The sequence below is a fragment of the Camelina sativa genome, chromosome 15 (genome assembly GCF_000633955.1).
Source record: "Camelina sativa cultivar DH55 chromosome 15, Cs, whole genome shotgun sequence".
NCBI lineage: Eukaryota > Viridiplantae > Streptophyta > Magnoliopsida > Brassicales > Brassicaceae > Camelina > Camelina sativa.
The window spans coordinates 11,632,308-11,653,242 of record NC_025699.1 but is presented as its reverse complement, the minus strand read 5'-3'; the positions used below and the strand labels follow the sequence as shown (position 1 = coordinate 11,653,242).

Below are 20,935 nucleotides of genomic sequence, written 5' to 3'. Positions count from 1 at the left end.
TCCACCAGAGTCTCATGTTACCTGCAATACGGAAGCGCAAGTCTGCACCTGTGTCCCTAATTGATTAAACTGTCTCTCAACAAAGAGGATAAAAATATATTTCCCATTAAAAATATATGACTAAAATAACAGTATATGTAAAAGGTTTATGACTAAAAATATATTTATTCTATTAAAAGCAGAGTACTCATGTACCAACTTTTGGACCACAAGTTTGTTTTGCTAGTATTTTTTTTAAAAAGATTAGTATTCAATAATTATTTTATACATTAGTATATCATCAAAATAAAATTTTCTAACATTTCAAATTTAGTCGGATATGCGCGGGTCATTTAATACCCGACAAATTGACCCGATTATCTGTTCAAATATTTACCCTTGATTATCAAAATGAAATTAAATCTTGTCCACTGATTGCCAAGATTTCATTAACTGCAAAACAATCTTATGAGATAATCTTGCCAAAATCTTAATTGATTAAAATATTTAATTAAGGAAAACATATACATCATAATTAAATATGAAAAACGTTTAAATACATAATAAATCAAATCTAAATTTTTCATTTTTTCTAAATATTTTAGAAAAAAAAAACAAAAAAGAAAATTACAATTAATATTTGAGCATATTTTTCCACACAGTTTTAGGAACAAATAAATAAATCCAAGATTTTACAATTAGAACGAAAGTATATGTCGGTTTGGGTTCACAAATAAGATGGTTAAGGTTTACATTTTACAATTAGAACGAAACTATATGTCGGTTTGGGTTTACAAATGAGATGGTTAGGGTTTATATTTTACAATTACAATAAAATTATATGTCGTTTTAGGTTTATAAATAAGATGGTTAAAGTTTAAATTTTATAATTAGAATGAAATGATATATCGGTTTGGGTTTATAAAAGAACGGTTTAAGTTTTTAATATTATAATAATGTATACAGATTTTATTTCCTTATTTTAGAAGGGGTGAACCTCTTCATTCACCCTTAGGAGTGAACCCAAGTATCGCTCTAAACGACCAAAATGACAGATAATTTCGTTGTAATTGTAAAATCTAAACTCTAACCACCTCATTTCTAAACCTAAACCGACATATAATTTATGTTCTAATGGTAAATCTAAACCCTAACAACTTCATTTGTAAATCCAAAACAACATATAATTTCATTTTAATTGTAATATCTAAACTCTAATCACCTCATTTGTAAACCCAAACCGACACATAATTTGGTTCAAATTGTAATATCTAAACCTCTATTCTCATTTATAACCCAAACCGATATATAACCTCATTTGATTGTAAAATGTAAACCAAACCAATATATAACTTTCTTTAATTAAAAGTTTAATAGTAAAATATAAACCAAACCAATATATAAATTTATTTAATTAAAAGTATAAAGATTTTTTTCATTGATTTGTTTTGCTTTTTAATTTGGTTGATTTGTTTTTTAAAAGAATATTATATAGAAGCGGTTGAAAAAGGAGGAGGTGAATGAAAGGATTCACTGCTAGGGATGAACCCAAGTATTTTTTTTTATTTCCACGTATTAGGCTTTCTACAAAAATGTCATGATATCCTGACAAATTTATTTCCACGTATTAGGCTTTCCACTTTGAATTGGAAGTCTGCTTTGGGCTATGGAGTGCATTCTTCGTAATGTCATCAATTGTTTTAGCTGTGAGACAGAATGTGCGGAACTTCTTACGATGGTGCGGGTTTCAAGCTTCCTTTCCGCTCTTTACCCTGTCCAAGATTCCTTGTTCATCTAATTTTCAGGTGGATTGTCTCGCATATCCCTCGTTTCGGAAACTTTCTTTGTAAATTCTTATCTTTGGTTAGGGTTTCCAATCCTAGAGTTCTTTTCTAATTAATGTTCAGATGACAAAAAAATAAAAAATAAAATAAATACTGTTAAAACAATAAAACAATAACATGTTTCCTATATTGGTTTTTTTAGAAAAACATCAACCGTGCCCTAGCAAGAGTCATGTTCTATTAAATATATAAAGCAAAGATTCGGAAGCAAAGAACAAAAGCCAATGACTGAAGAAGCAAACTCACATGAGATTCCAAAACTGAAACACTTCTTGGCATTTATGCTTTGCTTAAATTTTGAAAAAGACAATAAAAAGCTTCTCTGCAACATTTCCTCAAAAGTTTCACCTTTATATAAACCCATTTGCCTTTCATCATCTCATATCAAACACTATACCACACTAGATATTACATAGATCTTTCTAAAATCTCTGGTTTTCTTTTACGTTGGCTTTTCTTCTCTTCTTTTAGCTTACGCAATGGCCCTAAACCTAAAGAACATGACGTACCGTGGGTGCTGTCTCTTGTGTTTGGTAATAATCGTTAACAAAGCCTACGCTAGAGATTTCACAGTTGGTGGAGCGAAGGGTTGGACGGTTCCTTCTGGTTCTCAAGTGTATGGTCAATGGGCAGAACAAAGCAGATTCCAAATCGGTGACTCTCTGTGTAAGTTTTCAAACTGTACTAATACTATTCGATTCGTTAACAGCAGCCATAGTTTCTCTCACATATGTCACAAAAAATATATACAATTGCAGTGTTCGTCTACCAACCAAACCAAGATTCAGTGCTCCAAGTCACAAGAGACGCTTACGACAGCTGCAACACGGACTCACCGACCGCTAAATTCGCTGATGGCAAAACTTCATTCACGCTAAACCACTCTGGGCCATACTATTTCATCAGTGGAAACAAAGACAACTGCAAGAAAAACGAGAAGCTCGTGGTCATCGTTATGGCTGATAGAAGCGGTAACAACAACACCACACCATCGTCACTGCCCTCTCCAGCCCCGGCTCCCTCGGGAGAATCTGCTCCTTCTCCCCCTGTCTCGGGAACCTTTGAGATGAGCCCAGCACCTATGCCTACTACGTCTCAAGAAACTCCAAACAATGCAGCTACTTCTTCATCATTTGCCGCTGCTTTCCTTGGGGCTGCTCTAGCTTCCACTTTATTCCTACAATAAGAAGTTTCTCTTTTGTCTTCCCTTTTTATTATGTTTGGAGTCTTTCCCCTTTCCCTCTTCATCCAAGTTCGTGTCAATTGGTGTTTGTTGTTTGATTTTTACCCATTTGTTTCTCTTGTAAATGAATAAAATTTCTACTTGTGTTTGTTTTTACTGCTATGTCATCTTAATACAAAAAAAAATGGAAGGAGAAAAAAACAAGGCGGCCATTAAATTACCAAGAACCATAATGAAATTGTCAAACAAAAATTCTCTGTTTTCTAAGTTTTTCTCTGTAGAACACCTATATGAAGTAAACAGTCTGAGGTTCTTCTATGATTTTATAAATTAATGAAAATTTCTAACCTCCAGTCCCCAATCAAATGTTTTTCCCGAGTTCGACCTTTTTTATTAGTCTTATTGTATTGTGGAAAATCGAATCAAGTATTCCCGCAACCTGAAAAAAAAAATCCACAGCCAAAATACGAAATTGGAATCCATGAAAGTATAAAGAAGCAAGGTAGACCGAGAAAATACTAACCGTGAAAACACCACCAATAATGGCACACAGATTTGTGATGAAGTGCGAAAAGGACTTTGGGTCTTCGGTTATCAAGATCTGCAAAAACAGAGTAACCAAGGAGTAACTATAAAGAGGCAAGTGTATTGACACATTTGCGAGAGGTTTATTCTCTTTGTGTAAATGAGAGACTGAACCTGCATGGGAGAGAGCTCAAAGTGAAACTTTGCCACAGGTAAGTAGTAAGTCTGAGCCACGCTGCTGTGAGCGGTGTATTCATATTCCTCTATTATTGAATGTTCTTGACCGGATCTTCTTGTAGTGACCTCTGTTTTGACTATTTGAAGGTAGTGTTCGATCTGTATACAGCGTTCAGAAAATGATTTGATAAGGGCCAGTTAAAGAAAATTTGACGAAGGTTCAAGACACTAAATTCATATGATGGGTTTTGCGACTTACAGTAACATTGGCACCAAACTCATGTTGATTTATGAATGCCTTTCCATCCAGCCTGTCATGGCTTTGGCCAAGATATGGCAACAACCGCTTCATATCAGTCAGCAACCTCGAAGAAATCATCCTCCCAAATGAAAGGTGGGAAACAACATGCGACATGTTCATTTGAGAAGAATCGAATGAATGAGCTCCTGAATGAGCTGAGATAACGAGGTTTCCTGGAACCTAAAACATACAAAAGACAAAATTCCAGTACAGAAAAGCTAGCAAAAATATCAAACATGCCATTAAGTTTTCACTTATTTCAGTCTGAGTTACCTTCTTTACACGTACATAACCTTCAACTCTACAACCTCCTGTAACTGGTGCCTTTTTAAGATTTTTTAAGGTATCATTGGATATACCACCCAAAGCTACCTTGTGAGTCTCCGGGTGGATAGGTGCGACCAGTCCATCCACCATCTGAAAGAAAGAAAATTATTGTAAACGTTTAGAAGAACATGTTTACTATTAACTCACAACGCGCCAATAAGATATGCTGTGCATAACGGTGTGTGTTTTATTATATACAATTCACAGACAACTACACAATTTTATATAACTAGACAAAGTGACAAATACACACATACAGATAGATGTGAATATTGACTCATTTATTCCTGATACTGGAACGGAATTTTGATTTCTCTACCTTAACTATACTCTCTGTGTCCCGATCTCCATAGTAAGATTCATGTTCGTGGTGACCGTGGTCCTCTCTGAAAACAAAAAATCAGGAACACTTTCATAAGAACATATACACCAACAGATATGTGGTTCATAGACCTAATGGTAGTTTAAGAGGAAAACACGAAAAGAAAGCATTTTCAGTTCTGAACTAATTTACGTGATGATTGCACATGTGTCAACATTTGTCAGTACGGGGAACACAATTAGGAGACATATACTCGAATTTTTCACCACATTGATACATAGGGTTAAGAGAAGACATGAAGAATTACAACTAAGCTACTGGCAGTTTAAACATCATATCAAATGGTTTCTCACCTAAGGTCACTGCCTTTGCGGAAAATACGAATAGATGGATAGCCTTGTATGTGATTCCTGAAATTACAATCCAAAATTAATGCGAAGTCAAACGAGAAATTAATTAAAATGACAGTCAATGCTCCCCAAGCATCCTTAAACAGCAGGCATAAAAAAGGTGAGCGAAGACAAATACTGCTCTACTTGGAAACAACAGCAACTCATAAATCAAGTAAGAAACGAGCTAGCTTTCCTGAGCAAGTTCAGAACAAGTCCTCAAGTTTCATATCAGCCAAAACAACAAGTAAATTACAAAAAAAATCATCAACTTTATAGTACCTCTTACATAGCGCAGGTTCTTCCGTGCAATCAACGTTTGCTAGAAGAACACGGCCATCAGTTTCAGGATCATATCTGCAGCAGAATATAAACATGAAGTTATTCAGAAAGTTATCAGCTATTGAGATTTAAGAATTCAACAAGTGCCGAAGAGTCTATCACGTACTTTTGTTTGATTATATTAGCTGCTTTCTCCCATGAAGGTTTCTGTAGCGCATAGTAGAAAATACAAAAGAAACTCATCATAATTAAACATGACCAAGTTTCTTAATGTCCAACTGGTATCAGACATACATAACGCCCACAAAAGATACAAAATATTTTGACCAACAAAAAGAGTTTGTCATGGAAATCCAAGCACAAAATAACAACAGATTTCCCTACAAAAATGACATGTCCATGGATTACACATATCGTGATTACATATATTAACAATACCAGTCAATAACGAATTAAGGCAGATTCTTTCTCATTCATCAAGCAGGTAAAACAAGTTATGATGAGTACATTCAGAACTGGACCATTAGTGCATTCATACCAGAAGAAAAAGACCATGACAATTTCAGAAAATTGGAAAGTTTATAAGAAGCATAAGAAATTACAAAGAGAATTACCAGGCGATTACTCCAGTAGCACCATGGTGCATTAAAGTTAACCACCAATATTGGAAAGCTGCATAAGAATTCAAATTATGTTAATCAATACCCTCAAACAGGACACTTAATGCATGCTAAATAGAAAAGAAGCTGCCTACTCACTGATGTGTAAATGATTCAAAACTACCACTGGTTAATGGTATAGCACCATCAGGGAAGTCTTCCTTAGTTTCTTCTCCATGGTTGATGTGATGTAATGTAAGGCCAGAGTGGAATTCTGCGCCAGTGGACCTTAAATTCGGATCAATTGGAAACTTTCGAATTGTCTTTGTTATATTCAACCTATTCTGAAATATTGAACACCATAAGTGGATTAAGATTAAGTCCGTACTAACTATAAACAATATTGCAGGGTATATATATATATCAAAGCTCGATAAAAGGCAAATAGTCCTGCTTTTGGTATAATACATAAGAAGTTCGGCACAACTGGAAAAAGGGACTCAGGGATTAGGCGATAAGGTTGAAGTTTCAACTACGTGATAAAACCTTTGCAGATAATTTTCGTTTTGTTCTTTTGCAGTAAGACAGTCTTATTAAGTCTTCCCTAACTTTGATGAAGATAATTACTAGTAGAATGGAATCAATAAACATTGGATTAAAACCATACCAACATTGTAGAAACCAACTAAAAAATCCTTATATAGGTAGCATATCATATAACTAAAGATACATTATCTAATACTGAAGAAAGTGTCAATCTTTAAGCTTTTCTTTTACATTTGAATTTTTTGCTAGTTGTAATGATAATCATACGACACCTATTGCGAAATGCATTCAAACAGTGAGAATTAGATCATCCTAGTAATTGTGAGGTAGAAGACTTACTGTTCCCAACACGTCACTCACATCAACGGATGCAAATTCACACGAAAGAGCAGGAAAACTACAAAACAGGTAGGGGAAACAAAAACAAAGAGTCAGCTTATAAAGATAAAACCATTCACCATTTTCCCCGTTTATATGATGAATCGAGCATCAGAGTATGTAATTTGGGCCAAAAGAAAAAGTCCTACAAACCTGATGTTGAAATCAATGCGTAAGAAGTCCCCATCAGTGCTCTTATCAACTATAACAGATGTGGTTGTGTTGACTTCCAAATAACTACTCAGCTCCTGACAAACCATAAAAAAAAAAAGATGATATTTTTTATTTTGTCAGAAGACTATACAAAGAAAGGATCCAAGAGACATTTGGGGAAAAAAAGAAGAGAGAAATTTTAACCATTCCAAACAAAAACACCATGAAGAGAGCAGCTACAATGGATAAACAGAAGCACCATGAAGAGATGCCTCTGTCAAATCTCTCGGAATTTTCCTGAAAAAACAAAAATCAGATCATCCATCAAAACGACATTCGTAGTTAGCGCGAAATTCAGAATGATAAAAGGAAATGTAGAAACAAGCTTTGCATCAGAAGCCGTTATCGGAAAATTGAATGTGAAAAGAGAGGATCGGACCTGTAGAAATCAACGGATTTGAGTTTGGTTGAGGAAACCATGTCTCTCGCCCGATGAAGAATAAAACCCCTGGAGACTGATACAGAGAGAGAGAGAGAGAGCAGATCTAGTGAGAAGAAGGAGAAGAAGAAGAAGAAGAGGAAGAAGAGCTCTCTCTCTTTCTTCTCTCTGTGAAGGAGATGAATGATGCGGTCGTGATTTCGTGATTCCTCGTTTTAGGAAACCATTGCGTTTCAAATCTGCACCCTTTTAATTACTACTAATCAATTTTTTATTTTTTATTTTATTTAATTACAATCAATTTGTTCTTCGGTTAACTTTATTAAATAAGATTACTGTAGATAATATACAATAAAAGTTTCCCTTTTATTTTATTTTCCCACTGAAAGTTTATTTTTTTGAGAAATATCAATAAATTATAAAATAAGATTTTTTCCCCCTCTTACTGTAGTCTTTCTAAAATATATATTAAAAAATAATTAACATTTTAAGAAAAAAAAATCTAGATAATTTTGATAAAATGGTATCTTGATATTACTTATTTTTTTAGTTAAATCTACATATAATATTAATAAATGGTATTTTTAATTAGCTACGATTAAATTAATTATTTATTTATTTACACGAAAACTGAACCAAAGAATGTTTTAGGACAAAGTTATTTGTTGCCGGATCTGTTTTGTCCAACAGAGGGAAACTTATTATTTTGGTTCTTCAATAAAAGCATGAATATATCCAATATCTGTGAGTCAGAGTCGGAGAAAATAACTTTCAAGGTGACCCACCACCACCAGGAGGAGTGTGACACAGATACATCTACTAGGCTAAAGGTTGTTGGCAATATAATTTGGATGGTTTTTTTTTCTAAATCGGGAGATAATTCAATCATTGGATTACAAGACGTTCCAAATATATATACACATAAGTAATGTGATTGTGTGTATACCGTACCAAAATCCATAAACATTGTGACACACATGGAGACATGTTAACTCTTTATTACACATGTTTTAGAAATGATTTACAAGTCTTCATTACTGTCAATTGAATCTCCCTCGCACTTTTGCCTTGGTGCATTTTATACATACAATTACAAATAATACATATAATCCACTCTTCCTTTTCATTACATTTACTTAGTCGTCCATTCTATTGATTTTATAGAAAATAATCAGAAAAGAAAAATAATCACAATAAAAAAAATGAAAAAATATATATAATATTCAAAAACACAATCAAAGTTTTTTTTCAACCAATATAGTTAGACAACATCGACAAAGGGACTAAACAAAGTCCTCTCTTCTTCAATTCTGCGCAATATTCTTCATATATTATCCCATTTTTACTCAGTCCTTTCTCCTATAAAAACCCGTAAGAATGTTGTTAGAACAATTAAAATTTTTGAAAGTATACATTAATATGTGAAGGTCGTTGAAAGTTTCTTACCTCAGTATTAGTATTGTTCATCGCGGTTTTTACTTTTATCGTATTGTCTTCTATTTCACTGTAACCCTGAAGATCGAGACAAGCATATCAAAGAGATTAATTAGATAAAACCACATGAAATATCATACATACATATAGCTATGCATAAGTGTATTGTGTGTATTATACTATTAATGTATATGTATTATGAACATATATTAATTAAGATTGTCATCTTCGTGGACTAACCTTGGTTCTGTTAGAAGGAGATGAAGCCGTGTCTTCTTCGACAGATCCCATAGGAGACGCAGCATCTGACATCATCGAAGAATCATCGTTATGGCCTAATCCATCTTGGGTTTCAAAGTACATTGTCCAACTACTCTCTTCTAGACCCTCTTGTATTGTTCTCTGTTGATTAGAGAATACTGTTCGCCTCACGCAGTTGCTTAGTGCTGAGTTTTCCATTGAGATCACTTTGCTAGATAAGAGGCCGATGAAGAGTACGTAGTTTGATATTGTAGAAAGAAGATGTGAGAAGCTAAAAACGCTATCTAGATTTTTATTTGCCTAATTGATTCTCTCAAATGTGCCCTCTATATAGTAATAAAGGAGGGAGGCAGAGGTCAAGAATGTTGTAGGTTTGGCACGATTCTGCCCCTTTGTTCTTATTATTTGTTTAACTATACACATCCCCACATATAATACTATTATTCGTGGGTTTAGTATTCTATATGGCAGTTGAACAGATTGATTTCTTTATGTGCAAGAACAAAAGAAAGATACATAAGGGGAGTGGATCACCTTCTTGTTGGGTAGTGGAGAATAAAATGTACACAACAACCTTTTTTTATAACAGTACACATCAACTTGAGTTTGCTAAATTTTTACTCCTATTAGTTACTCACAATGATATAAGATAAAAAATATATAAAGAACTGTTAATGGATGAACCGAACGTATTTTAATAGTTTTCAATAAAACGTGTTATTTCCTATAACTCATTTGAACGAAGTACATATACTAATTTCATTCTAGCTTATATTCTCCGTATGCTATATGCATATTAAAAATTTATCTTGATTTACCGGAAACAATACTATTGAATTTGCCTTGCGAGTTTGGGTGTATCATTTATAAGTATACAGAAATGTAAAAAGTACAACAATTTATTGATACAGGGAAAACTTCTTGCAAACAAATTAAAAATATAGTTTAGTCAATGATGTGGAGACATGTAATTCGTGGGGGAACTGGTACTAAGTGTCAAACGATAATATATATGGTTTATAACGTGACAAGCAGATGATAGTCTTGATCTATTTGGAAAAAAAAAAACTCAAAACAAAAAAAACAGAAAACGTGATGAAGGCAACATTACACATTAGGCTAAAAACGAAATGATAAATGCATATATATTTCTAAATGTAGTCGGTCCACGTTCTCGAACCTTTATAGTCCGGCATGACAATTGTTTTATAATTGTTTGTTTAGCTGACAACAAATCAAGTACATTATATTGCACTTTTAGAGGTGAGGTACGAATTAATAGTGTGAATTTATAAAGTTAGTACCGAATCTTTGATAGATATTACAGTAATTGCCTCTTTGTTCTGCAATCTATGACGCATGGGGCTACGTTAGCTTACGTTTTGACATAACATAATTTGGACTTTGTCACAGTGAAACTGTATGACAATAGCGAAGAAGGTGATGATGACCGATGCTGGCTGATATATTATATATGTGACAGTCTAGCTAGGATTTTGCAAATCATAAGATAATAATGACGTGCATGATGCATAACCAACATTTAAATCAGAAACAAAACGGATGGTAGATTACACTACATTTGTTTGTGGATGCTGTGAGAAATTAATTATTTCAGATATAAAAAATATATATTTTTTATTTTATTTTTTTCCTCCGGTTTGGGCTACCAACTTTGGAGTTATCTTCTAATTTAATTTTTGGTTGAAAAAAAATATATATATATATATATATATTTTTGAACCAGAAGTATAATGTTCCATGAAGAATACAAAATATTACCTGTTATTTTGAACCAAAATGGCAAAATCGAAACTAGTTTATGAAATCTAAATATATTCATTTCACTAAAAATCATTATTTTTATGATTGGTATATTAATCATTAGGATTATGATACGTATTATCAAGAATCATGATGTTATGTTAACATTAAACCAAAAAAAAAAGAATGAATCATGATGAACATGATGTTATATAGTATATACCATCGACGACATTGAATTGAAAATCTTTGTTGTCAAACAGATTACATTTTTTTAAATGGGTCAAACAACTTAAAATTAAGCATTTCGATTTTGTGACCCTTGTGTGCTCGATCGCCCAATATCTTTTCTTCTAGAACATTGTTTTTTCGTTGTCAAATTAATTTTTCTATAAGATGTGAAAATATATAAATATGTACATCAAATTATGTAAACCGGGAGACATAATTTGGGATACAATGAGTTCTCTCACCCGACAAACGAAAGCTTTCTCTATAGCGAGCAGCCAAAAAGAAAGAAAAAACTAAATTTACATATGGGATAATCTCACTTGAGAATAGACAAAAGACAAGAAGAGCATGTGGACAAAAGACCAAAGCTGTGAGCTTCGGAAAATACAGTCTCATCCAACAAGTTCCTCATACAATATTTTATATTATATTTGTTCAAAGTTTTTTTTTTTGGTTCAAAGTTCCTCATACAATATTTTAAGAAGGAAATTGGATATTATAGTTTATACTTTATAGCATAGTGTTTTCACTAATATGGTAAAGAACTTCTTTAGCTCAGGAATTTTTGATGGCAAGCTAAATGAGACAAATATATGTTTAATCCCGAAAGGAGATCGACCTCGTGAAATGTCAAGATTTTGCCCTATTAGCTTGTGTAATGTGAGCTATAAGGTGATCTCAAAAATTCTGAGCTTACGTCTCAAGAAGTTTTTGCCGGAACTTATATCCGAGACCCAATCTGCCTTTGTGGCAGGAAGATTAATCACAGATAATATCCTCATTGCTCAAGAAAACTTCCATGCCCTCCGTTCTAATCAGGCCAACCGGAAAAAATTTATGGCAATAAAAACGGACATGAGTAAAGCTTATGATAGGGTGGAATGGAATTTCTTAAGAGCTTTGATGGAAAAAATGGGATTTGATCAAAAATGGGTGGGTTGGATAATGGAATGCATTACTTCCGTCTCCTACCGTATTTTGATCAATGGAGAGCCCAAGGGACGAATTAGGCCAACACGTGGGATTCGTCAGGGGGACCCAATCTCTCCATACCTATTTATACTCTGTACTGAGGCTTTAATTGCTCAGATTAGGAACGCAGAAAGAGAGGGAAAAATCCAGGGTTTACGTATTTCGAACGCAAGCCCACGTGTTTCCCACTTACTGTTTGCAGACGACAGTTTATTCTTCTGCAGAGCCGATCCTCAGCAATGCAAGGAAATTATCGATATAATCCGCTTTTATGGCGAGGCATCTGGACAAGAAATTAACTTCTCCAAATCTTCCATCATGTTTGGAACCGAGGTCCCATCCCATATACGTCAAGAGATCAAATCTATTGTTGGGATATCACAAGAAGGAGGCATGGACACATACTTGGGTCTCCCTGAGAAGATTCATGGGTCAAAGGCACAAGTCTTTGCATTCGTGAGGGATTGACTCCATAAGAAGGTAAACTTATGGACTTCAAAATCTCTATCCAAGGGAGGCAAGGAAGTCCTGATCAAATCAGTGGCGCAAGCAATTCCGACATATGTAATGTCGTCTTTTCTCTTACCAAAAGCTATATGCTCAAAATTATCTAGCTCGATAGCCAATTTCTGGTGGAGCAATAAAGCAGACAGTAAAAGACTACATTGGATATCATGGGAACAAATGTGTACTCAACTTTCGGAAGGTGGGCTAGGTTTTAGAACACTAGAAGAATTTAATCTTGCCCTTTTGGCAAAGCAATTATGGAGATTGTTGAGATATCCAGATTCCCTTCTTAGCCGAGATCTAAAAGGGAGATACTTTCGATACTGTAGTCCATTATAAATACAAGTATCAAATCGACCTTCATATGGCTGGAGGAGCATGTTGGCAGCAAAGCATGTTCTTTCGTATGGAATTCGTAACACCATAAGCTCGGGTTTTAATACGTGCATCTGGACTAAACCATGGATCCCTGATACGCCAGGACGGCCCCCCCAAAGTTTAACTAATGAGAGAAATCCCTTGATTTGTGTTAACACCTTGATAGATTTTAACACAAAAAAATGGAAAATTGAACGTCTTCGGGAACTCTTCCCCCCGAAAGAAATTACCCTTATTTTGGGGATTAAACCAAGCTTGAATGCCTCGAGGGACGGCTATTCTTGGACTCTGACAAAGTCTGGAAATTATACCGTTAAATCTGGATACGAAGCCGCGAGAGCTATCTCTCGCCCTGCTTGCGACCTCCCTTCTCAGGGTTCTAGTGTTACGACACTTAAGGCGCAAGCATGGAAGTTAAAAACATCACGGAAGCTTAAGCATTTCGTGTGGCAATGTGTGACTGGGTGTTTGGCAACATGTCAACGCCTGCATTATCGCCATATTGGTAGAGATAAAGATTGTCCTAGATGTGGAGCGGAGGAGGAAACTATAAACCATATGTTATTTGAATGCCCCCCAGCACGTCAAGTATGTGCTTTATCGACAATCCCTTCCCATCCTATGGTATAGCAACCTCGATTTTCTATATGGGCGAGGTAGAGACTCTGGTTCAACTGATCAAGACTTGAGAACGTTCCCGTGGATGATGTGGTACATTTGGAAGGCAAGAAATAAGAAAGTGTTTGAAAATATCTCTGAATCTCCGCAAGATACACTGGAGAAAGCTATCCAAGAAGAAGAAGTTTGGAGAAGAGCAAATAACAGAGACTTAGCACCAGCGGTAGTAGAAGAATGCATACCTTCGAGCCCAATTCCTCAAGAATCTCTTGTATGCTTTATAGATGGATCTTGGCATACAGAGGTGGATAGGAGTGGGCATGGCTGGATTGCGTTTTTCGGTGATAGAATCCTGCATATGGGGCTAAAAGGATCGCGCAGAAGCTTATCCCCATTACATGCAGAGTTAGATACCCTTATTTGGGCTATGGAGTGCTTATTAGATTTGGACTTGGATAATGCTCTTTTTGCTACGCATTGTTCAGACCTCCTAAGGATGACGTCTAATATCGAGGATTGGCCGACCTTTTCATCAGAATTGAAGGATTTTATTCATTTCAGAGATAGATTTGCTAATTTTAGTATTAGATATATTTCCCGAGAGGATAATATCCGTGCCGATAAACTTGCGAAATATGCAAAAGCACGAGGTTTCTGTTTTTCCCATGTAAGCTCGTCGGTACCTAAATGGCTCTCTCTCGAAGAGAGTCATCTCCGATAACTTAATATATGGGGTTTGATCGTAAAAAAAAAAAAAAGCATAGTGTTTTTACTTGTGGGCTCTTATGAAGGACAAGTGTTTCTTTTTCTAGCGGACTTATATATGTGCATGAAATAAAGGCAAGAACACCATTTTACAATTTCTATTGACTAAACCATCCAGACCAGCTCCAGTTAGATCTTGCGGCGAAGTGCAAAAAGCATACATTAAGGTTTCGACATGTTTTGTTTACTGATATTTTCCAATACGATTCTCATTAATCTTGTTGGCTTCTGTTCGTAGTACCACACAACAATAAAGCCTTATTTATTATAGTTGGTATAGACCACTTATATATATATACTAGTATGAAACATCAAATCATTTCTTTTACTTCATATACGCCGAAAATTAAATATTAAAAAGAAATAAACTAGTAGTGGAATTTCGTTTATCTGACCACCTGGAAGATTCGATCGTAGTAGGAGAAAAATCATATACCAAACGTGTTGGCGTGTTGCCGATATTGAAACAACATATGCTATATGCTTTTCGAATCTTCACCCTATCATGTTGACATGTAGAATCGAGAAAAACATTTCTCATAGGCTCATAGCTTAAGCTAACAGTATACAATATTTTTCCGCAACAAGTGTGATCAGTTAATCCAGGTGATTGTAACTTTAGTGACAAAGATTCCATTGATTCAATTTTTCTAGAAGTCAGAGTGTGAGGACAAATTACATTCACATGCCAAGGACAGAGCCGTGCCTAGGTATTTAGTGGCCGGAGGCGGTATATGGTTAGAAAATAACAAAATATATGTATATGTAAAGAAAGAAAATAACTTAGCCACTCATAGACGTTTTCAGTGATAAGAAAATCCAAATTTCTATAAGTTATGGGGATAAATTTGATTTTTTGGCTAAATTCCTTCTATTTTAGAAGAAAGAAAAAATTACATCCACAAATATGAATGTTATGACATCAAGCACCCTGAAGCATCCTGATTTTTATTATAATACTTCTTTCATTTCAAACGTAAGAAATTAAAATATAGAAACATTATGGGATTGAACCTTGAATGATTTAGTTATTTTGAAACGGGCTGTAGGCGAAGGTTTCTATTTCCCTAACATAGGCACGGCTCTGGCCAAGGATATGATCAGTATAAATTTTGGGCTTTCTGGATATTGAGCCTTGTTTTTATTGATATTGTTAATGGAAAAGTATATTGTTTGTTTTGGTTGTAAGTGAAAAGGTACGTTTCATATCTGTACAATTTCAAAAGTGTCCATTTCTACCTGTACAAAGATAAGTGCCAATTTCTACCTGAACTCAATTAAAATTCTAATTTCATACCCAATTAATATAAATAGTGCCAATTTCAAACCCAAAATTAACAGATGTTGAATCATATGACATGTGTAAAACTGAGGTGGCATTGTCTGAAATAAACAACGTCGCTTTAATGTTTTGCGACTCGTACCGGGATCCTCTACCAACTTAACACATACTTTTACCAACTGAGCCAACAACTTTTCTCGATAAGTTCTCTAAACCATTTATATTTATAACCTCAACAAATAATATATTATCTTTAAAATCCTCGTTTAATTCGGGGAAATAAACAAAGTTAGGGCTTTTGATTTGGGAAAAATGTCAATTAAATCAAGAACTTACACAACAACGTCAATTAAATCCTGAACTTTCCCTAAAACCATTTAAATCATCTAATTTCGTTACCAAATCTAATTAAACATCACATTTTACTAAAAATGCCAAATTACACATCACGAAAAATTGGGTAACAGAGCAACTAACCTCCGTTTAACATCTGTTAACATCTGTAAGATTAACCCGTTAGAATTATAAAAAAAAAGAACTTGAAATCCCCAAAATACTTCGAACTCGATATTCCACTTTATTTCTACAACTGACCAAACAAGAGGAACAATTCTATTATCTCCATCTCTACCAACAACAGCTAGAATATGACCTTTTATATCCCACTTTAGGAATGCTCCATCCAATCCTATGATAGGGATTAGAGATCGAAGTAATTTGGAGATTTCGAGTTTTTTTTTATATTATTATTCTAACGGGTTAATCTAACAGATGTTAACGGGTGTTAAACGGAGGTTAGTTGCTCTGTTACCCAATTTTTCGCGATGTGTAATTTGACGTTTTTAGTAAAATGTGATGTTTAATTAAATTTGGTAATGAAATTAGATTATTTAAATGATCTTTGTTGTGAAACACTTAGTGGACTCACTAGACCGGCCCACCTATTATCCATGGAGTCTCGGTCCATCGGCTATACTCAGTCCGCACACCTTCGGCCCATTGGCCGAAGCCTTACTCGGCCATTACTTCCTTATGTCGGTTTAAGCTAAGACTTGTACTCTACTATATATATGCATGTAACCTTGGGAATAATCAATAAGAATATACAAGAGCTTTTCCCTAAACTCTATATTCATAACACGTTATCAGCACGATAGCCTCAAACCCTAAAACCCTAAGGCAGCCGCCGATTCTCTCTTTCCCTAAAACCTTAACCGCCTTTGTTCTTCTTCTTCGAGACTTATCTCCTTGTCTCGGAGATCTCTCGGTGATAATCCAAAACTCTCGGCGATTATTCCTTGTTCGTGATCCATCATAGTCCGAGATCGAGTTCCTTTTCGAAGATCAAGTTTTGTTCGAGTTTTGGTCGAGTTTCGCGGTTCAGACGTATCCGAACGAGAGCGGTACGAAAATCCAGACAATAGCGGTACGAGATTTCGGACGAGAGCAGTACGTGAGCGGGACGAGAATCAGGTCGATAATAGATCGAGATCCGAGGTTCGTGGTTCGTGATCAAGGGATATCTCAGGTCTTTAGCTCCCAGATCAAAACCAGTCAGACCCTAATTGGTGAAAGGTAAATAAGATCAAAACTCTTTTAGAACCATAATCGAACTTGGATCTAAAACTATTGAACCTTAAAACATCCAAGTACACAAACAAACAAACTTTAAAGATCTCTAATCCTATAAAACTCTAAAACCGGTCACATAGGATTGCTAGATTGTTTGTGAATTGCACCAAAATATATCAAGCTTAAATCCGGTTGATTGGTTGCTTATTATTGCTTGATTGATTGTTGCATAAGAACCTAGAACTAAACTGTTAATTTCGAATTTCATAAAGAGTATTATGAATCTGATTGTTCTAGGATATTTAAAATATGGAAATGCATGCATCTTTGAAATTAAAGCGATTTGCATAAGAGTATTGTTAATCGAATTTGGCATAGAATTTTTTCTGTAAATTTAGGTTGCATAAGAACCCTAAAACCAAATTAAAAAATCTGGATCCTAGAGAAAGTCTAGGTCCCTAAACTTTTGTTTAAATTCCTAATTGGAAAAGGAAAAATTAAGAAAAAGGAAAATTTCTAAATTATCTAAGAAAAGGAAACTTTTGCATGCTATTTAGTTTTGTTGTCTTGTGTGCATAGATTAAACCACGAAAATATAAGCAAAGATAAGGCATGGTTCGGTCTTAAACACCGCATGTCCTGAGTTTAAATATGATGGCATGTTTCGGTCTCAAATACCGCATGACCTAAAGTTCGAAATTATGAGATAAAAACAAGACATAAATCCACGAAATTTGAGTGTTATGGCATGGCATGGTTCGGTCTCAAATACCGCATGGCCTAAAGGTTTAAATATGAAGGCATGTTTCGGTCTCAAATACCGCATAGCCTATGACTAAAACAATACCATGGTTCGGTCTTAAATACCGCATGGCATGATCCAAATTAATTACATGGTTCAGTCTTAAAAACCGCATGATATAGTTAGGTGCATGTTTTGGATTAAAATCAAAGGACCTATGTGAGTATATTGTTGATTATAATGATTGCACTAAGAAAATATAGACATCAAACGATTATCTTGCTGAGAGCTTAGAAAACCAGTACCTCACAATAGATAATCTTATTGACCCTTTGGACACAGATTAAAAGCAAATATGGACACCAAAAGATGGTGCTCCTACCAAAGGCTCAATTCGATTGGAAAACCTAAGGAACCAGGACTTCAAGTCCCTGGATGAGTATAACTCAGAGCTTTTAAAGATTGTCTCAATCCTAAGGTTGTGTGCTACTAAGGTCATTGAGAAGGAATTGTTGGAGAAGACATTCTCGACATTTCACACAAATAACATTGTGCTCCAGCAGCAATATCGCGAGAAAGGTTTAAAACCTACGCAGACCTAAAACTCTTGTTTAATGCTAGATGAGCAAACCAATGAGATATTATTGATGAAAAGTGCAATGAAGCCCACAAGGTTGATATGACTAAGAAGAATCCTCAAGAGCCTATAGAGCCAAAAGAGACCAAAGAGTCTAACTATGTCCATAGGGACAAGAGTGGCCGTGGCCATGGAGAAAGTGGACGTGGTGGTCCTGGTTGTGGGACTTACCAAAGGCATAATTATGATGGTCAAGGCCGTAGAAACCAATTAGGCTTCGGCCGTGGTCGGGGTAGAGGCCGCGGGTTATCTAAACCCGCAACATAAGACCAAGTCCACTTGTAATAATAATTATGGTATAGAAAACCATTAGATAAAGACATGCAGAACTCCTAAGCACCTTGTTGATCTCTATTAAGAGAGTTTGAAAATAAATAGAAAAAAAATCCAGAAGCTAACCTGGTTCATCTCGATGGTGAAGGAAATTTCAACCATGAGAATGATGACTAAATTGGATTATGAGATTTGTAATTGCCTAAAGAAAATAATTAAACTCATGTGGTGTACTAATTTAATTTCTATGCTTTGAATCTGACTGAATTATTATTTTGGTTTAAATTCAATTATTTTATTTCCTTTAATATATATTAAATTCTTGTCCATTATTGGAAATGGCTAAGGACAAGAAAATAAGTGTGGTGGATAGTGGATTAAGCCACACAATTTTGAAAAATGCCAATATTAGCAAGATAAGCGGGTATAGCAAGCCTAATTGAAGGCTACGGCGAGGCATATATTTTATGGCACACATTTGAACTAAGTGTTGCATTATATTCACCCAGCTCTAAGAGAAGCTTATTGAGCCTTAAGGACATTCATTTGAATGGTTTCCATACTGAAATAAAGGGTGAAGGAAACAGAGAGTTCCTATATATTGAAATCACCCAAGGACATAAGAAAGTCCTAGAGACTATACCCGCACTAGCCGATGGGCTTTACCATGCTAAGATAGATATGATAGAAAATCATTTGGCAAAGAATAAAATGTTCAATGAACAATTGACTTTATGGCATGACCGGATTGGCCATCCGGGTTCTAACATGATGCGTAAGCAGATATTAAAATGGGCACACTCCTAAGAGAGAAGAGTTATTCCTAAGAATCTCACGTGTGTAGCATGTATACAAGGGAAACTCATTATAAGGCCATCACCAGTAAATAAAGAAATTATCCACTTAAGACTATAAGTCTAGCTAGTGCTGGTGAATTTTATATCCCAAGCATTTAATGGTATGTCCATGGGGGAAGTGTGGACCACCCTGTGGCACATGAACATACAGAGAATGGATTAGATGAATCCATCATTAAACGTATTGCTCGACCATTACTCATGAGGTCGAAGCTTCTTGTGTCGGCTTGGGGACACACAATATTACATGCAGTAAAAGCTTATACGCATCAGGCCATCTAGTGAGCATAGAATATTCACCATCCCAATTACTAACGGGTCATGAGCCAGACATATCCCATCTAAAATAATATTCGGGTGTGCCGTTTATATTGCATCATCACATAAAAAATGGGATCTTAAGTGAGGATGGGAATATATGATGAATATGATTCTCCCACCATTATTAAGTATCTTGTGCCAACTATGGGTGATTTATATGTGGCTAGATACACGGATTGCACTTTGTTGAATCCAAGTTTCCTATGTTGGGTGGAGAGATAAACAAGCTGGTCAAGGATATATTATGGAATCAAACATCCTTAAATTGGCAAGATCCTCGGACTCTAGCCTGTGATGCAGAGATCCAAAAGAATTATATATTTGCAAAAGCTAGCTAATAAATTGCCAGATTCCTTTTGACCCAAAGAGAATAAGAAAATCGTACAATACCAGCTTGTAATGCACCAGTACGTATTGATGTACAAAAGAAACACAATAATCAAGTTGCTACAGAGTCTAAATAGACCAATATGTTCCATAGAAAAGAACCTTCGGAAATCTAAAGAAAGGTGCAAAATAAAACCGAGGTTAAAGAAAAGTATAGACATGGCCGCGGCAAATCCTAAGGTACTAACAATGAGGTTTGGGACGCTGAACCTCAAGGTCCTTAAGGTATTGATAATAATAAGAGCTCGATAAACTATATCATGTCTGGAATTACTTGGAACCGTAAGGATGTCGACATCGATGATATATTTGCATACAAGGTAGCACTTGAGCTAAATGAGGATCTAGAACCCACATCTATATTAGAGTGCACTCAAAGCAAAGATTGGCTTAGATGGAAAGAAGCTATTGATGTGGAGTTAAACTCTTTGAAGAAGAGAAGTGTGTTTGGTCCGATCTTAAGGATAACACCTGAAATTAAACCAGTTGG

At 35.2% G+C, this 20,935-nt stretch overlaps 2 protein-coding genes and 2 pseudogenes across 2 annotated transcripts; 2 read left to right on the top strand and 2 right to left on the bottom strand.

The window, feature by feature from the left end:
• Window positions 2,186-3,162, top strand: LOC104746473 (early nodulin-like protein 3). The gene is made up of 2 exons (XM_010467955.1): window positions 2,186-2,489; window positions 2,582-3,162. Exons 1-2 carry the CDS (start codon window positions 2,303-2,305, stop codon window positions 3,007-3,009), a joined length of 615 nt encoding a protein of 204 aa, XP_010466257.1. The 5' UTR covers window positions 2,186-2,302; the 3' UTR covers window positions 3,010-3,162.
• On the bottom strand, window positions 3,204-7,681 carry LOC104746472 (annotated as a pseudogene).
• On the bottom strand, window positions 8,462-9,422 carry LOC104746471. Its single transcript, XM_010467954.1, has 3 exons — window positions 9,119-9,422; window positions 8,891-8,956; window positions 8,462-8,803 (listed from the first exon to the last, which is right to left on the bottom strand). The coding sequence occupies exons 1-3, from the start codon at window positions 9,335-9,337 to the stop codon at window positions 8,693-8,695; spliced, it is 396 nt and encodes a 131-aa protein (XP_010466256.1). The 5' UTR covers window positions 9,338-9,422; the 3' UTR covers window positions 8,462-8,692.
• The window catches only part of LOC104748374, a 9,227-nt pseudogene continuing 6,941 nt past the window's right edge, over window positions 18,650-20,935 (top strand).